General features: G+C 32.8%; 1 protein-coding gene across 9 annotated transcripts in view; it reads right to left on the bottom strand.

Annotated features, from left to right (window-relative positions):
- Nucleotides 1-19,478, bottom strand: part of Trdn (triadin) — a 362,446-nt gene that overhangs the window by 293,600 nt on the left and 49,368 nt on the right. For all 9 annotated transcript variants that reach the window (XM_076858293.2, XM_076858296.2, XM_076858294.2 and 6 more), the window contains exon 2: nt 16,720-16,929. In XM_076858293.2, the coding sequence (XP_076714408.2) occupies nt 16,720-16,929 (210 nt within the window). The remainder of the gene's footprint in view (nt 1-16,719; nt 16,930-19,478) is intronic.

Genomic DNA, 19,478 nt, shown 5'->3' with positions numbered 1-19,478 from the left:
AATTATAATTTTAGGTGACTAGTTTCTTCTTTTTGTTACAGACAAATCTATGAATTATTTTGCTTCTGTTGGTGAAAGTTTCATCATGTTAAGAAAAATTTAGCAAAGTATGTATCATAATTTAATATGCATTGAATTATATGAAAATTTTTGCTTGAATAACCACAAAATTTGTCTTTGTCTTGAGGGCAAAAGGTTTCCTTAGAATCTTTCCAGTGGGAAAACAGAGCTTTGAATGTGTTTGCTGATTCTTAACTACTCTCTAAAATGCGAAGAAAAGAAACACAGTTAGGAAAAACATAAAGATGTTGAAATCCGAATGTTGTATCTATATATGCAAAAGCAATGATTGTTTCTGCTGAGTTAATGTGTTTCTTATAGTCAGAAACACAGCTGATGTAGCTTGGTGGTAGAGCAGGAAACCCTAGATTTGATCCCTAGAACTGCAAAAAGAAATGAAATATAGCTAAGATAATGCAAATGCTTATGTAATAGTTTGGGCTTGAAGCTTGACAACCTTTATAATTTTGTAACTGTCAACTATTTCCCAAGGATAAAAGCAAGAAATACTAATTAATTTAATTATGTTTTAAACAGAACAGATTTGAAATGAAAAGCACTCACAGTGAACTTAATGTGCTTCTGAATCTTTGAGCTCTGCAGTTCCTGGTATTGACAATACTAGGCACAGATAATTATGAAAAAATAATCAGAAATATCTGTTTTTGCATTTACTATGCTACTTGGTGTCTTCATCAAAGTAATATTTACTCAATATTTTGCTATAATGTTTTTAAGGTGCAGTCTAACCTAACTGGGAACAATTTCCTATAAGTTGGATCATTGGCATTTCTCATATTAGGTTATTTCAATGGTGTCACAACTCTTGTCTTTAATTTTTACCATCACAATGAAGGTTTCAATATCTTAGAGTCAAATGCTGTTTTTTTCCTCTCCTATGACTTCTGTTTTCTTATTATTTATTTCATTTCAAATTAAAAATGAAGCAAACACTGGATAAATAAGTAAGACAAAGTTAAGAATTCAAAAACTATTGAACCAACAACTTTATTCCTCTATATCTAAGCCTAAGGATAAATTTATATTCTGTCAGTAGAAGTTTCTAAAGGTACACTAGTGGAATTACTTCTCTTCTATTATATTCTTTAATAAAAGAATATTAGAATATAGCCAAATATAATGACATGATTTTAAGAAAAGATATTAGAAGATAGCCAAATATAATGACATGATATTTTGGCATCTGACAATAGATTTCTATTGTAACCAAAATACTAGTAATTTATAGCCCTAAAGTAATAACTAAAATAATAGCATTTCCACACAAGAAGTATCTTGAGATATCTTTTTTGGTATCTCATTTTTTGAGATCCTCTGTTTTAATCTATTTCTATTGGCCCTTTCAGATTATTTACATTAAAGTATTCATTTCAGCAGACTAGACAGGGCATGGGAGGAGAAAAGGTAATAATAATAAATAAACAGAGAAATGGAAAATTAAATACTATTGCTGTAGCATATGTATTAAGTAATTTTCTTTAAAGTAAATAATATTTTTATCAAGCATTTTTACATTGAACAAATGGTGAAATTCAAGTTATATTGTAAAATTTCTTTAAAACTGAATATGTAGTTGAAAATATTTTTGTAATTATTTAACATTTCATGATTAAGTAAAAATACAAATATTAGATCAATTAGTTTCAGAATAATTTATTAAGTTATGAATTAATTTGCTAAATGCTTATATAGAGAATCTTTAAGATGCTTCTGTAAAGAGAAACAGGATGAAACTTCATTTTTACATATTTAAATGTGTTCTTTTAAATTATTGAATATTATGTTATTGCCATATTCAAAACAGACATTACATTTTAAAGGAAGGACATTCAATAAGTTGTATGCAATCACCAACACTAAGTTACAAAAATGAGTTAACTTTAAAACCATTGTCTCTGAATGAATTTTCAATCAACTAGATTTTTAACATAATAACTGTATACAGAGGTTGAAATACCTGAAGTAGATTATCTTTACTTGGAAGCAACAACCCTCAGAACACACTGAAATAAAAAGTTGGATTAATGAGATTCCCATAGTAGTTCTAATTTTAACCTCACTATGAAGATCCATTTCATAAAAAATTATAATTAACATATAGTTATTTTCCCTGTTCTTTAAGAACTAGGAATAACCTAAAAGTTATATTTAACATCCACTCCTGAAAAAATTACTTTCTTTAAATGGGTAGAGAAAAAAAAAACAGAAATTGTTTGTTTGTTTGTATAAAGAACTCACAAACTATAGAATCACAATATAACAGGAACATTACAATGTGAAAAGATATAATATTGTGGTAGAGGAGAAAGTAAGCCAAATCAAATTAGAGGAAACCTGGAAAATTTTTCAGAAAAATAAATTTTTAATATCAGTCTTAAAAAATCTGCAGGAGGATTTTAAAAATTGACAATAGGGACAAGGCAAGAGCAATTTAATCACTGCTTCAGAGAAAATGTTAAATGACAGGAATAATACCAAGATTACCAAATAAATTTGGTTATCTACATAACAATAACAACTCTTTAGTTTGTCATGCAGGGTATTAAAAATAAATAAATCATCATTTAATAGAGAATAGAAAAAATATTAGGGGGAGTATAATGTTAAGGTTATTTTTCAAGAATTTAGCATTATGAAAAAAATGTCTTACATATTAACAATCTTTCTCATTTTGCTTTGGGGTGGTACAGATTTCTCAATAATAGATAAGTTAGTTGGGGGAACTTTTAATTTAGATTTGAAGCAAAGAAATAAAGAGAGAGAGAATAAAGAAAAGAAAGGAGAGAAGAAAAGAGAGATTTGTGTTAAACACAATTAGAATTTAAAGGTTTCTGTATTTCAAGATATATAATTATTTTATTTTGACTATTTAAATGTTTTTGTTTTTTTTTTTTCAAATATACACAATAGAGACAATGTTATAGAGAATCCAATATCTCCAAGAGTATCATTCAGAGTTGGATCAGAAAAGCAGAGTCACTAGGAATGATAGACAATAAGGATTATATTGTATGGATTTGACAGTATGTAAATGATGAAGTTTTAATAGCAGTTTAGACTTCTGCATGTGACATTGGGCATGAAGCAGCAGCCCTGGGGGTGGGGGAAGGGGAGTGGAGAAGCAAAGCAACTTTGGGACCAGGGAGGGATAGGCTAAAATCCAGGAGGATAAACTGGATGGAGACCGCAACAGTCCTCTGACTTCTGGGGCTCCATCTTAAGAGTTGGTAGAGATTTCTGGGAGAAGATGCTGCCCTTCTTCATGGAGCTAAATATACACCTGTGCCAGGAGTTGGAGAAGACTATGGAAGATCTGACAGGAGCTAGCATTGCTGCAGACACAGCTGTTGTCCCATGCCAACAAGGTGAGCCAAGAGATCAACTATAACATGCCAGCAGTGACCTTCTAAAGGTAAAATATGCATGTCCCTGCTTGCCTTCTGTCTTCCAAATCTAGCACATGGTAATTCCTCTTGCTCACCCTAACTCAGAATTATTCAAGAGAAGGAATACTGTAAATGCAGTTCTGTCTTAGCAAAAGTGAATACAAATTCACCTTACCTAGTTTCATTAAGCATCAATATTTTTCTGTTTTATTTCCTCCTTCCTTTAGGTTCTTATTTCCTTTTCCTAGTTTGCCTGATATTTAAAAGTATATCCTAGATACGTAAATTCTTTATCCCAGATCACTGGATACATTACCATCCATAGCTATTCCATTAATATTTTTGACTGTTTCTTGATAATGTAAACTAATACAAAATAACTTAGAAAGTCTAAAGTAAATTTTGCTTCTTTCTTGCACCAAATCAGAAATTGGCCAATTCTTAAGGGAATCCTTGCTCCTTTTATTTATTGAAAAATGGTATTTTGAAATCAAAGCATTCAACAAACGTACTCATTGCATTGAATTGCCATTGCTTCTAAACTTTTAAATAGAGCGAGGAAATACGAAATTCCAAAAAGCCATATATTTACTCTATTTCCAAATAAAACATAAGAGCATAGATTTCCTCTTAATTTCTTCTATTCTTACATCCCTTTCTCTTATGTTGAAAATCTTATTTTGGGAGGGGATACCCAGGATTGAACCCAGGGGCACTTGACAATTAAGCCATATCCCCAGCCCTATTTTTTTTTTTTTTTTTTTGCATTTTATTTAGAGACAGGGTCTCAGTTGCTTTGCTCCTCACTTTTGCTGAGACTGGCTCTGAATTTGCAATCATCCTGCCTCAGTGTCCAGAGCCACTGGGATTACAAGTATGCTCTACCACACCTGGCAATCCTGGTTCTTAAAAATAGAATGATTACTTTTATTTTTCTTCCTGGATTTTTGTTTGAAGTTATAAGAACCATTCACTAAGTCCTTAAATCAACACCATGTAAGAGAACACATTAAAATAAATTTAGCTATCTATACTGCTCTTTTCTTTAAAGTTATTTCATTTTGTTAACTTTTGTTTTTTCCTTTTATTATTTCATATACATATCCATACTTAAGAGAGATGTCTATAATTTTAAATAGAAAAAGAATGAATAAAGATTTGTGATTTTTAGTCATCATGCTTCCAAATGAGAAAGGCTGCAAAGAAATGACACAAACATTTGAAAGAAGATGGCGGCTGTAACAATGTTGGGTAAACTAAGATAGGAGCTCAGGATATAAGATAAAGAGCTTAACAAAGAGAATGGGTCTTTTTCCACCCCTCAATAGTCATTGGTCCTTAGGTAAATAGGAAAGTGCAAAAGTGCTGTGTTTCTGACTTAAAATAACAGTAGAGCAAGACAAATATTGTAGGATTCCACTTATATGTGGTTTCTAGAAGAGTCAAATTTATAGAATTTTGGTTTTAAGGGACTGTGAGTAGGGAGAAATGGGGAATGATAAACCAGGGCCTAAAGTTTCAATTGTAGAAAAGTGAAGACATTCTAGTACCTTTCCACACAAAATTGTACCTATAGTCAACAGTTCTGTACTGTATACTTAAGAACCTGGAAGAGGTCAGATCTCATGTGAAGTGTTTCTACAAATAAAATAAAATAAAAAAGGGGAAAATGAAAAAAAAAAAAAAACCAGAATGATGAATGTTTGAAATGTAGGAGGCAGTCCTGGAAAGAAATTCAATTAGCTCAGTAAGGAATTTTGAGTTTAATGCTTCAATTGAATGACCTTAAACAATTAAAAAAAAAATTAAGGAGAGATTGGGATGAATGAAGTGGGATTGGAAGTCATTATGTGTGGAGGTCAGTTATGAGCAAACTTCCTGTCAAGTAGATAAATTAAGAGAAAAATAAAAATGCTTGAGCTGAATTTTCCCTTAAAAATAGAAATAACTTTGGTGACTCCCATAGGGAGAATATGAGATATTCCTATTTATTTATTTATTTATTTATTTATTTATTTATTTATTTTGGGGGTACCAGGAATTGAACTCAGGGTCACTTGGCCATTGACCACATCCCCAGTCCTATTTTGTATTTTATTTAGAGATAGAGTCTCACTGAGCTGCTTAGTGCCTTGCTTTTGCTGAGGCTGGCTTTGAACTCATGATCCTCTTGCCTCAGCCCTCTGAGCCTCTGGGATTACAGGTGTCAGTCAGTGTGCCTGGCTAGAATATGAGATATTCTTAAAACTTACCATATGTCCTTAATTGTTTAGGAGTGTGTTCCTGCCTTCAGCCTCTAAATCTTAATATATAGCTATATTAAGGACTGATCCTGATATTAGGTTGAGAGCTACACAGGCAGAGGAGCAGGCTAAAGAGGGCCTATGCCAGCATACTGCTCAGTGCTTGTATAGAGTGTGCAGCCATGACAACTCCAGCAATAGACTAGGACGATGTTTTCTAACAGGATCAAGAAGCTAATGATGTAAAAAGAGAGTTCTCAAAATCATAAGAAACTAGGTTTTAAGAAACAGATGGTGATCAATTTTCCAATGCTGTAAAGTATAATCAAGATAAGGAAGCTAAATATGTCTTGATTTATTAATGAAGAGGTGTTGTTTGATACAGTTTGGTGGAATGAAGGAACAGTGTCCCATCTTTGCATAGTAGAGGGGTTTGGCTAGAGGAACAGAAACAAAAATGGCTTTAGATAAAAATGGATATAGGGAAGTAAAAGAAATTGGTTTGTCCAAGATAGAAAATACATAAGCATGTTAAGGGAAGGAGAGAATGGTGGAGATTTTAAAGACAGAAGAGAGATGATACTTGATGTGACGACCTTTAAAATGTACCTTCTTGAGGCTATTTCCCCTCATACATACTCAGACATTCCCTTAAGAGTAATAAACCTTTTTTAAAATTCAAACCTTCATGAGGCAATAACTGATATATTCAGCTATTGTCTATCTCTCCCTCTTCCTCTCCAGGTCCTCCCTCAGCCTCAGTCCTTCTGTCTCTCCATCAGCCTCTGTCTCTCCATCTTTTCCATCCTTCCTTCTCTCCTTCCCTCCATCTTTTGGATATTCTCTATATTAGAGTACAATGACCTCCTTCTTCTTTAGGTTGAGTTCTGTTTTCAGTACATTTGTATTCCTGTAAAATTCATGTGTTGAAATCCCAATTTCTAAGGGGTTACTTGAAGCTGGGACCTTGGAAGGCTTCCATCATGAGGGAAGAACATTTGGGGAATGAGATTAGCACCTTAATAAGTTAGACAAAAAATTTAAAATCATTTTATAAATTCAGGTACCCTTTCTACCACATGAGAAAATAGTAAGGCTCTTTTTAGCCATGTCAAGTATCTATAATTTATCAGCCAGAAAGTCCACTCACATCAGACTCCATAGATCTTGGACTTCTCAGACTCCAGAACAGTGAGAAAAAAATTTAGTTCTGTTTATAAGCTACCCAGTTTGGGTATTTTGTCATAGAAACCCAAATAGACTATCCTGTGGAAAATGAAACAACATACAAAATGGGGGATGCAAAGCTTCTGAAGTATATTGGATTCTAAAAGATAAAATCTATTTGATCTGTGATTTTGAAAAAAAAAAATGAAATACTTGCAGATGTTGTATACTTAGAAGCTTTTAAACCAAAGAAAAACTAGGATCCTGATTTAAAACACTTTTAGTGAGCTAATTGTTTTATTGACAGAAGAAGGAAATGACTGTCACTTTTCTAATCTACATTTGAATAGCTGTTCTATAGCTCCCATCCTTGCTTTCAACATCTGAGGCCTGGGCACTTTCCCCCAGCTTTTTAACAACTTTTTCAATTGAAATTTTCTCATACTCATCTTTACTATTAGCTGACTTTAGTGGTTTAGAAGTGTGCACTTGTGTGGAACCTAATAAAATTAAACACAAGCATCCTTAGTTAAAATTACACGGTTATTGCACTATTTAATACTTTCAGGACAACATTTCTAAGTTGTTCTTTTGCTGTCACTCAACTGTTACTTTTTGAGGCAATAAGGAACATTGCTGAATGCTAATAGAGTACACTTCACCTCTCCTTCTCAATATGACCCCAATTCACCAATTTTACTGGCAAAATTATGTTGCAGATGTTTAAACCTGGAAAATTTCCAGCTAGCTGGAGCTAAACCCATGTCAAATAAAGGACATTTTATATTCCAAACAACTTTTGGCTCTTTTTAGCCATGTCAAGTATCTATATGTAAATTGGAGATTCATATTATGCTTTTTGTTAATAAGTATGTATATAGTAGGTTGTTATATTAATTAAAATTTACTTGCTTTCCTTTTCTTAAATAAACACAAATAAAATTGGTGTTCAGAAGATGGTACAGCCAAGCAAGCCTCTTGGCATATTATAGACTTGGAACAGAAGGAAAGGGGTCTCAGAAGCAAGAACTTTTGGATCTTCTCTTGCCTTTCTTTCTGCTGCTCCCCTTACTCCATCTAGGGAGGCCACAACAATTAGAAATTAGAATTCCTCTTCCCCAAGGCATGTCTTAGAAATTAGAACCTCTCTCTGACATAGCTAGCCAAAAAATCAGGACCAGTTACTCTAGCCTTTCCCTGCCTTTTTGAAACATTGAAATATACTCAAAATCAAGCCCATTAAATTAAAATAAAACTAGCTACAATTTATCTCACAACTACTGTGTGCCACTCAACACTCCAAGGATTTTATTTGTATTTACTTATTCATTGGTCATAGGATCTATATGAAGCAGGTACCACCATTACCTACAGAGGAGGAAACTAAAGAGCAGAGAAATGATTTGCCCAAGTTTACACAGATGCTTACTGATGAAATCGGAATTCTAACCTTCCCTGAGCCTATGATTAGCTGCTTTTTTTCTGGTCTTTAAACACTTTTGATCTTCTGTTTTTATTAGTGTTCTGTAATTTTGCTTATTTGCTTGCTTATCGTGTGTGTGTGTGTGTGTGTGTGTGTGTGTGTGTGTGTACAATTTGGTTTCGATCTTACAAATTTTACTGAACAACATGCCAGGGAGTAAGTAATGCAACGGGAACATTAGGATGAGTAAAACAATCCTCACCTTTGAAAGCTTATCGTCCAATCAGACAATTTTTTTACCTTTATTTTAATATATATAAATCTATGAATATATGTATATACATATATATACATATAAATAGATATAGATATAACAATGGACTGCATTACAACTCTTATTACATATATAGAGCTCAATTTTTCATGTCTCTGGTTGTATACATAGTATACTCATACTAATTCCTTCCCACCCCTCTGCCCTATCTAGAGTTCATCTATTCAACCAATGCTCCCCCTCCCTATCCCACTATTAATCAGTTTCTTTATATCAAAGAAAACATTCAGCATTTGGTTTTGTGGGATTGGCTAACTTCACTTAGCATTATCTTCTCTATTTATCTTTGATGTGAATCATAGCACTATCACTTTTTCTTTATTCATTTACTTATTTGTTTATTTAAATGTTTATTAAGGTTATAGATTCTGCTCAACATTGTTAAGTACTAGAAAAATAAAGGAAATTAAAAACAAAAAGCCATTTTTAAAATGAAACTAATGGATCAGTGGAGAAGAATTATATTTCACATATTAAATATATGCAACTTGTAAGAAGATTTCTGTGTAAGCAGCAAGTAACATAATGAGAACTTACAACAGACAGACTTGATTTTCCCTAGACATTCTAGAAAAGTTTATCTAAAGAAGTGAATTTAAATAGAATGTTAAAAGATTTGTAGTTGGTCTTAGACAAAAGAATGGTCAATATCTAGAACAAATTTAAAATTTTATAATTGTTTTTATCTGTAAGTATAAATTGATAAATCTCACTATAAGATTTAATTTGCTAATGGATGAACTTGAACATTGAACAATGGTTCACATGAATGGTAAAGAATATTGATTTCAGACTATTGGGTCTTTTTGACCCCAAAACCTATCACCAGCAAAAACCTGGGAGCCTGACATAGAGTGGCTGACTTTTTATTTTGTAAAATAAAATGACATCTGGTTTACAATTTATAATTATAATTTCAAAAGAGAATTTAATATTTACAATTTAGAAACAATATAATCTAAGATTGAAGAACACTTCTTTAAAATGGATAGTCTTTCATTAGCCTTTTTCTCACTTGATAAAGGATAAATAACCTCTATTAGGGTCTGGGAATCATTGGACTACAAAACTCGGTGCTTCCGTAAGGTACTCATAAGCAAGCTAGATCTGGGTAATACAAAGCATCCTTTTAAGTGTAGAAACCAAGAAGACAAAATAGCCTGGGACATTGAACAGAAAATGTGGAATTTGAGATAAGACTTAAATCAGAGGAAGAAGCACACAAAAAGTCAGCCACTCTTGAAAACTTAGTTCACAGGAGAACTGATGGTGTATAAAACATTGCCTTTAGTCTCAATCTCCCAAATCTCCTAAAATGTAATAACATATTTATACGTACAGCACATATCCACACCTGGAGAGATAGAGGAATAGATAGATGATAGATAGATATTAAAATTGTACTTTTAGACTGACTTTGGGATTTCCCTAAATGATTTTACTCTGCTAAACTCAGCCTGACAAACAGTGCACCTGCTTAACTGGGAAAAGTGCCAAGAAAAGAAAAAAAAAATTAGGGAAATTAATTTCCAAGAGCAGTAGATAAATGGCACACCTCATTAGAAAATCTATTTAAAAGGCACATCAGGAGATGTCTGCAAGACTTTCATAAGAAATTGATGCTTCCTACTATCATGTCCTTGCCATCTTTCTTCTCAGATTACTGATCTTACTTCCTCTTAATAGGATTCAAATTCAAGTTATATTTAATGAGTGCGTCCTATGTGACAGGGATGTATGTTCTATATAGATTTATTTTATTCTAATACTGTCAATACTGTTTTTGAAATAAGTATGTTTTGTGGAATGCTTGCAAAAGTTACCAAACTTGCATTGAGACACCCTCTTACAACCATATTGTGACTTTTCCTTATTATGAATGAGGGTGCTAGTAAATTATGGCCCTCACTCTGAAACAAGAAAGGCTAATAGTTATTAAAATGTATTATTTTAGAAGTCTTATTTGTTTGTACTCATTGTTTACAGAGAAACATGTCCCTTTGTAAACAAAGCAGAAGAGATTTGTAAGAAATTTCAGCCAAATCTCACAAATTCTAGTCTTTAAAATTATAAATTATCAATGAACCTTGCTGCTTCCTGGAATGAAGCTGGCTTAGTCCACAGAGGAGTGAAGACCAGACTCTGGCAATCCTTAAGAACCCTTAACCTCAGTTATTAAGAAAGTAACTTGCTCTTCCCCTATTGATTTCTGAAAGCAATCATATTCCTAGAGAGAAGCAAAGGCAGTGTGGATAATGTTAGGGTGATCATACATCTGATCTGTGGTGCATGGTAAATACTAACAGCTCTCCATTTCATTCTCATAAGCATCCTATTTTGAATATTAAATTATATAGTTGTCCAAAGGAGAGCCCATGTATGCTGGTAAATCAGTAAACATACACTACATGTCCCACAATTCCCTTAAATGCAAGTTTTCAGGGTAATTGTTGGACATAAGAGAATTTTGTGTGAACTTTTGGAGGCAGAAATGAAACAATAAAGCTTTTTATTCTCTGAAGCTTGGTTTAGGGCAGGTGTTTTTGCAGCCATACACATTATTGCTGATATGCTTTCCATCCTTGTTTGGCAACCCCTGCTTCTTATTCTTCAGCTCCCACTGGCATTCTCCTTTGGGCATCCTTTGGGCCAAATCCTGGCCAGGTGCATTTGCATTTGAAGGGCACTAATTTATCCTGCAACTCACCCACATCATCAAAATTTGAGATGGTGAGAAACAAATGAGGGTTATGGTTTGTCCTTAGTCTTCCTTATTCTGTGTCCATCTGCCCTTCCTCTTCCCAACTTCCAGCCTACTGACTTTTGACTAAGCTCCAGGGCATTGCCACAGCCTTACACAGATCATTTAATCACTCACAGTGGTTCTGCTGTTCTGAGCAAACGTTGACAAATGCACAAGAGTGCTATCTGAATATTGTTTCACTGTTATACTTGGTAAGAAATGAAGGGTAGGTGAAATATCTTTTCCAGTCTGTTTATTTAGTTCCCTAAAATTTGTCTTATTTGTTAAGAAAAATCAAACTCACTAATTTCACAGTACAGAAAGCAAGTATCCCCATTTCAAAGACACAGAAATACACATTGCTAGTCAGGTTAGCTTGTAGGTAACAGAGGTGTAAAATGAAACTAAGACTTCTGAAAGAAGCCCCTTCGACACATTCCACAAGTAGATAAGACTTGGCTAAATCAGATCAAATGCTGAAAATAAGGAATTGTGAAGGTTGCCCAAAGGAGACTTATTTCTCTCAATCCAGAACAGAATGTGCTTACAAAAATAAATTTTCATTTATCTATGAACAACTTTATAATGGCTTCAAAGTATTTATCTACTTTTATAAAAGCATCAAAGAGAAAATCAAGACACAGTGACTGCTGCTCTGATTCTCTAGTATTTAGGATCACCTCCAGCCATGCTTCCTTCTCCTGTTGGATTTCCTTTTAAAACATTAGCAATTACATTCAAAATCTATTAGGTGGTCCAAAAACTCATCATGATGACAATATTAATCCCCAGTAATATTCTAAATCATATCCACTAAAATTAACATTAAAAACACAAGAGCCGGGCTTGGTGACTCATGCCTGTAAACCCAGCCAGCTCCGGAGGCTGAGGAGGCAGCAGGATCATGAGTTCAAAGCCAGCCTCAGCAAAAACAAGGTGCTAAGTAACTCTGTGAGACACGATAGGGTCTTGTAAATAAAATGCAAAATAGGACTGTGGCTCAGTGGCCGACCCCTGAGTTCAATCCCAATCTCTCACCCCTACCCGCCCCCAACCCCCCAAAAAGAATTAGAGTACCATTTACATGTTGAAACTGTTATTGAAGTAAATATCCTTTTCTGGAAGAACTCACATAAACAAGATAGTTTAGACATTACTAAGTGAATAAATGGGATTAGATTTTCATATCAGAGAATGTATCCCATCCACATAAAATGAATATAAAGTAAAGGTTTTATATTATAATTCCACTGAATCTTTGAATATATATACTTTTGGCTTCAGAAATTGATTATTTAAATTTTAATGAGCTAAATGTATTTGAATTTCTTATTTGAAGAATTTATATATTTTTCCTTTAAAATTTAAAGCTTTGTGATTTTTTTTTCATTTCAAATCCATTACTGAATTTTTATCATCCTAAATATGGCCTCATGATGCCAGTCATTCTAACATATCATATTCTTCTGAATCTGTTGTAATTAACATACTTATTGTCAACTAGAGTATAACAAAATAAAATTATATAAATATTCTTCTTGGTATAATATAAGAAATTGTTTCAAAATTGAAATGTTAGCATTATTCACTCTTACCAATGTATTTCAGAAAATTTACTATGTTTACTGGCACTTTCATACAGATAAAAACAGTCTTTCTTAGATAAGTTTATGTTTCTGAGTGAGATGGGAAAGTCACAAAGGTTTACGATACAGTGTGTTAATTGCTCTTAATACAGGTGCCCATAATTATTCATATCAAGTTGTATTCTTTTGCAATATAACTTTTTTTGAGAATGAAACATATTCATTGAATGAATATTCATTTTCATTTCATATTCAATGAAACAAGATTCCAAAATTGTACCCATTGATCTTTGTCTCCTGGTGTTCTCACTCCTATGTAGTTTCTTCCAAAACTGAATAGGATTGGCTTGTGTCACCCAAAGGATTTTGCAGAAATGAAGTTCTGGGATTTCCAAGTCTAGGCCATAAGAACACTCTGGCTTCTGCTTTGTTCTCTTATATCTCTCACTTTGGGTAAAGCCATCTGCCTTGTGCATGGACACACCAGAATTGATTTAACAGCCAAGTAAGATGTCCTGCAAATATTTCACCACTCATGTCAACCTTTCAGTTAACTGCCACCCCAACTGATAGCTTCACTGCAATCTCAAGACAAATCCTAAGGCAATACCACCCAACGCATTTTCAAATTACTGACCCATAGATACCATATGAAATAATAAATATCTGTTGTTGTTTTAAACAACTTACTTTTTGAAGTAATTTAGTATGCATATAAATTGTTCTATAAAATGTGACCAATAAAATCTCACTTCATAAGCATTTATTCTATTCATTCCAGTATCATTATATTTGCTTTGTTAATTTTTAAGGTTGATCAAAAGCTGCTGAATTAAATAAAATAAAATTATATAAATACGCTTCTTTGTGAAATATAAGAAATTGTTTCAAAATCAAAATGTTAGCATTATTTACTCTTATCAATGAATTTCAGAAAACTTACTATGTTGACTGGCACTTTCATACAGAGATAAAAACAGTCCTTTCTTAGATAAGTTTATGTTTCAGAGTGAGAAAGGCAAGTCAACAAAGGTTTAGAATACAGTGTGTTAATTGCTCTTAATACAATTGCCCATAAGGTACAGTGCATTTTTCTTATGAAGTCTCAGAATGCTTTACAGAAGAAGGATGGGTCTTAACGTATTAGTAAACATTCTCAGAAGGAAAATTGAGGAATGAATCTCTACTCCTAGTATTATCAATATTCACACTATTACAGTACATATGATAAATCAGGTTCTATTATAAGCATTTCAAATATATTCCATCATATAATCCTCTTAACAATCCTACTGCATAAGTACTATTTGAAATCCTACTTTATAGAAGACCAAACTAAGGCAAAGAGAGGATAATGTCCCCAATATCACAGAGCTAGCAGATACGAAAGTATAAATTTATACCAAGGAAATGAAGCATCAGACTTCTAATCTTAGCTATTAACTATTATTCTTTCTGCTCTACTGGGAGTTGTTGAGAGTTTGTTTTCCTGGGACCAACATGGAAAAGCAGAAGGAAACATGGTTGAAAAACAGGGTACATATGCTGACTTACAAAATAAAAATTAAGAGCTAAGCCAAGGACTTGAATTTCATGCCAAGGAGTTCATTATACTTAAGCAATAGAAAATATCTTAATTGATCAAATGTGCATTTTATGAAGATGTCTTTAGAGTAATTTGGTGGATACAGAGAAGATGAAGGAGCTAAGAAGAAATGACATGAGTGCCCTCCAAAGAGAATGAATGCATGAAGTGTTGTAATGGTGATATGGTAATGAGAGGAGAAAGCCAAATTTACGAGCCATGTAAGCACATGGTCTTTGACTATGTTGACTGCTCAGCATCCAAGGAGATTTAAAAAGTGATTTCAGGTTCCTTTTATGGGTAATGGATAGATAGTTATGTCATTAATAAATATGGGAAGCTGAAAAAGGAGGCCTTACATAAAAGATGTGCTTAATAAACACTTATGAAAGACAAGATGAAGTGTCAATAACACAGCTCTTCTTTTCCCTGTCAGATAAAATGCCAGTAACCTAGGTATTATCCATTGCACTTAATTATAGTGGTCCAATGGAAAATGTGTCTTATATTTTTAATACTCTAGTCTGAAACTATAATTGTAGGTAACTGCATTTTATAAAATAAAAACAAATGTCTTGCAGTGCTAATTTCCGTAGTGTTCTCATAAAATCATTAACTTGCAAAGATGACATTTACATGCCACTCATACATGTCTATTGTAAGAAAGAAAAACACCTATATTTTACAATCATATGTGGTTCTAAAATTTAAATAAATGAATTTTTTAAAAAAGGAAATGAGAGGTAAAACACTACAGTTGGTACAGGCTCAAAGGAAATGGAATTTCTTAGAGTATCACATTGTTACCAAGCATTTCTCACTTAAAATATCAAGGTCTTAATTTTATATTATAGCCATTTCAATAATAAATCCTTTAAGAGTCTACATTACAGAACACAAAAAGAAAGTATTGCCTGATTAAAGCAGACATTCATGTACCTGGATAAATTGCCCTTTTGTTTTGGTTGATATTATGAGACTTATCTTTGCTTGCTAGACAAGGCCAACCCATAGTCCAACTGTGAATGGTATACCTGGGAGAAGTCATCCAAGTCATACCTTCATCTCATAAACTCAAATAATAGAGTTCTATACATTCATGATATTTATGTTGTATTTCTTTTGACATTTGTGGCACAGGCATTTCCTGACACTGTGTAAAAACTTGATAAATAATTGTTGAATCAGTGAAATTTAATATGAGAAGCCAGCAGATCTCTGAATATAGAGCTTTTTAGTTGAACTTATAGTCTCTGGGTTCTACTGAGTCTACTCCTATTGGAAAAGGAAAATAAGGGAAGGAAGAGTACACATATGAGGAAGCACCTCAATTGGTTAATGAAATTCTTTTGCTTGTGATAAAAGGGATATGCATAATTCATCCATTTACTTGTGAAATACTTATTGAGCACCACACCTATTCCTTTCCTCCAGGAACCCACAGTCAACTTGGGGTAGCAAATGTGGAACTAGGTAAATATAAATTAAGAAAGAGAAAAAGTCCTGGAACGAAAAGATTAATGAGGTGCTCAGGGATTGAACAGACTACAATGAATATCTTCCCTTTCTAACTTGTATTATTCCTATTTTACTCCAAATTCATAAGAACATATGGACGCTCAAGATGTAGTATCTCATTACAAGCTACGCCAGGAAAATCCTTCTAACATTCTTTATTTTCAGGAACTCAAAAGACAATGGTTTGCTGGGAGGAAGAAGGAGCATGTCTACAATTGAAACTTGGGACTGGATGACTCCAGCAAAAGAAATACTTTACTTTTCACTTGTCCAAAATCTTTTTTGTTTGGTTTAGTTTTTTTTTTGTTTGTTTTTTTTTTTTTTTTTTTTTTTTTTTTTTTTTTTTTATTACCAAGTGTAAAATCTACAAATTAGTCTTTATTGGTACTTGTTGAAGTATCAGTTCCAAAACTCAATCTCCACTAAAGCTTTTTAATACTTATCTTTACAAAGCTGCATTAGTCAGCTTTTATTCAGCCCTGAAAGCAGAACAGACAAAGGAAGACAACAGGAGGAAAAGAGAAGAAAGCTGACTTCAGTGACCCTCAATCACATTAGCAGGATACAGGATGGAATGCAGAGAAACAAAGCCACAACTAGGGAGAACATTTTTTTTTTCTTTTAATTTAAAAGTCAAACCTCCTGGATCTTACCTGAAAAGTTCTTGTAATCAACTAAATCGAACATAACAACAGCAACAGCTGACCAGGTTATTATCAGAGCAATGACCAGAAGCCAGGCTGCAGGTGAGCTGAATGTCGTCACTATGTCTTCTGTGACTGTCCTCTTCAGCACTTTTCCAGGGGATTTGGGCACAGATCCATTTTTGCTGTCTATCACAGTTGTGGTTGTAGATGCATTTCCTAGTCAAACATTCAATAAGGAAAATATAATTTAGAAATTCACATGGAATGTTGATGGAAAAAAAAACACAAACTATGAATTTTGTAACCTGTTTGTATCATTTTCTATAGTAGATCATATTTGCTCAGCAGCAGTCCCCTACCTCACAGCCCACTCCCACATTGTCTCTTCCTCTGCATTTACCCCTCACCCTGAAAACTTTTTGGCTCATAAGCATTTCTCATCTCCCAAGTTCCATCTATGCTCCTATCCAGGCCATGAAACCTATTCATTTTCTTCCACTCATTTTCACTTCTCTGTTACTATTTCCCCTACCATTTCCAAGAGCAATAGGCTTTTGGAACAAGATGTCTTTTAAAATAATTTTTATTTATTTAGGTTCAATATGTCAATTCTGAAAATCAGTAAAAACAAACTCTCTGAGGAAGATTTGAAATCAATATAAAATAAAGTGGATAGAACTCTGTATGGATATACTGTTTTAACTGCATAATAATTTTCATTTTTTGTGATGTATGTTTTCTTTTCTTTATTAGTTACACATGACAGTACAATGACCTTGACATATCATACATTTGAATCAGATGGGATATAATATCTCATTTTTCTGAGTATACAGGTTGCAGAATCACATTGGTCATGCATTCACATATATACACACAGTAATAATAATGCCTGTTTCATTCTACTATTCTTCCTAATAATTTTCTATTGAGGTCATTAAATTTTTCTTTGTCAGGGCAAAGAAGAGAATAATGTTGGAAAATCTTATCATATCCAGTATTATAATAGTCTTGGAAGATCTTATTATATCCAGTTGTTTCTTCCAGAAACAACTTCTGTTAACATGTTTTTTATTTGCACCTAGTTTTGTGTATATGTGTATATAAATGTATAAATGTTTTATTTGGTTTTGACAAATCACGATTACACTGTCCTTTTTGTTTTCTTTGCTAGACAATATAAAATCAACAAGCTTTCATATCATTAGGTATACCTTTAAATATCACTTAAGTGGCTGCATGGAATATCATTTTATGACTTTATATAATTTAGTCATAAACTTTCCTAGCTTATGACATGACAGAAATTTTCTCAAACCCATCAACAATCCTCCCTTCAGGATACATTCTTAAATGAGAATTGCTGATACAAATAACATAATCACTTTTATATTTTTTGAGACTATGTATACATATATATAATTTTAAAATTAATGTTTTGGAAAATTATAGTAGTCTTGCTTCCTTATGCATATCAATATTATCACTGGTATTTAAAATATGTGCAATAATATAAGAGAAAAATTTTGCTTCATTTGCAATTCACTGATTACTTGAGATAAATAGTTAATGTTTAGTTTTCCTTCCTTTGTATTTCTTGTGAGTTTTTTCTTTAACTTTTCTTGAAATCTACTTACACACACAAATGCACAGGCACATGTTCACAAAGATAATATTTTATAACCTTAGTCTTGCAAGTTTTGCTTCAATTATTTACCTTTTCCTCTTATAGCATTTCTATATACAGAGTGAAATATAACAATTTTGTTAGTCTTTCACTTTTCTTTATAACATTGCTGTCAATGGATGGCTTGAAAGTCCCCCTCAATAGTCAGGGGACATATCTGATTATCTTAACCACACTTGACCCTTAGAGAATTAAATCCAGAGGTAATCCAGAGATTTCTTGAAATAACCATTTCATGGCATTTTTAAGAAAACTGAAGACTGACTAAAAAATTAAGGCGACTTTCAGAACATTCTCATTTCCAAATTACTCAGGTGTGAAGTAAATCATTCAATACTAAAAAGAAAAAAAAAAGCTTTCATCAATTAATTTTTTGCCAAATGCATCATTTATTATATTTTCATGTATATTGAGTAAAGACCACATTATCTGTAATAATAATTCCAAATCAAAAGGAGAAAATGTTGATTAGTCTATACACAAGATTACAAATTTTCAATTTCACTATTTATCTCTAAATTATAATATTTTTATGCATTAGATTCTACAGAAAATCTAAATTTTCAATTTTCTTTAATATTTTCATCAAGTAAATTTCCCTTAGCTTAAAGCTTAATTGTAGTTAAAGTGTGTTAAATAATAATTAGAAGATTTTAGTCTTGTAAATCTGGAAGAAATTTTTTATATTCCTTGAAAGCTTCAGTGGAATTAAAGTGCACCTTATTCTGTTTCTCTGCCTTCACAATTCCTTCTTTTGGATATGTCTTTCATGTGGAAATGGTGGAGCAAAAAATTTACATGCTTGTAGAGAGGAGATTGGAATTAACTTCAGGCTCCTCCCTGTATTATCAAAATGGACAGAATTTCACTCTCACACTATCCCTCTGAGCAAGAAGAATTTCCATTTAGGAAAAGAAACTGGTTTAAGGTTGAATTTGCAGGCTTGTGATGGTGGAAAGAAAAGTCGTGCAAACCATTTGGCATATCTCCTGGTACATGGTAATTATTTGACAAATGGCAACACAAGAACCACTAAATGACATCATTATCATTATTACTGTCTTCATTACTGCCATTA

Source organism: Callospermophilus lateralis, chromosome 6, assembly GCF_048772815.1.
Source record: "Callospermophilus lateralis isolate mCalLat2 chromosome 6, mCalLat2.hap1, whole genome shotgun sequence".
NCBI classification, from domain to species: domain Eukaryota; kingdom Metazoa; phylum Chordata; class Mammalia; order Rodentia; family Sciuridae; genus Callospermophilus; species Callospermophilus lateralis.
Note: the sequence above shows the minus strand (reverse complement) of the source record. Positions and strands in the feature narration are given on the sequence as shown.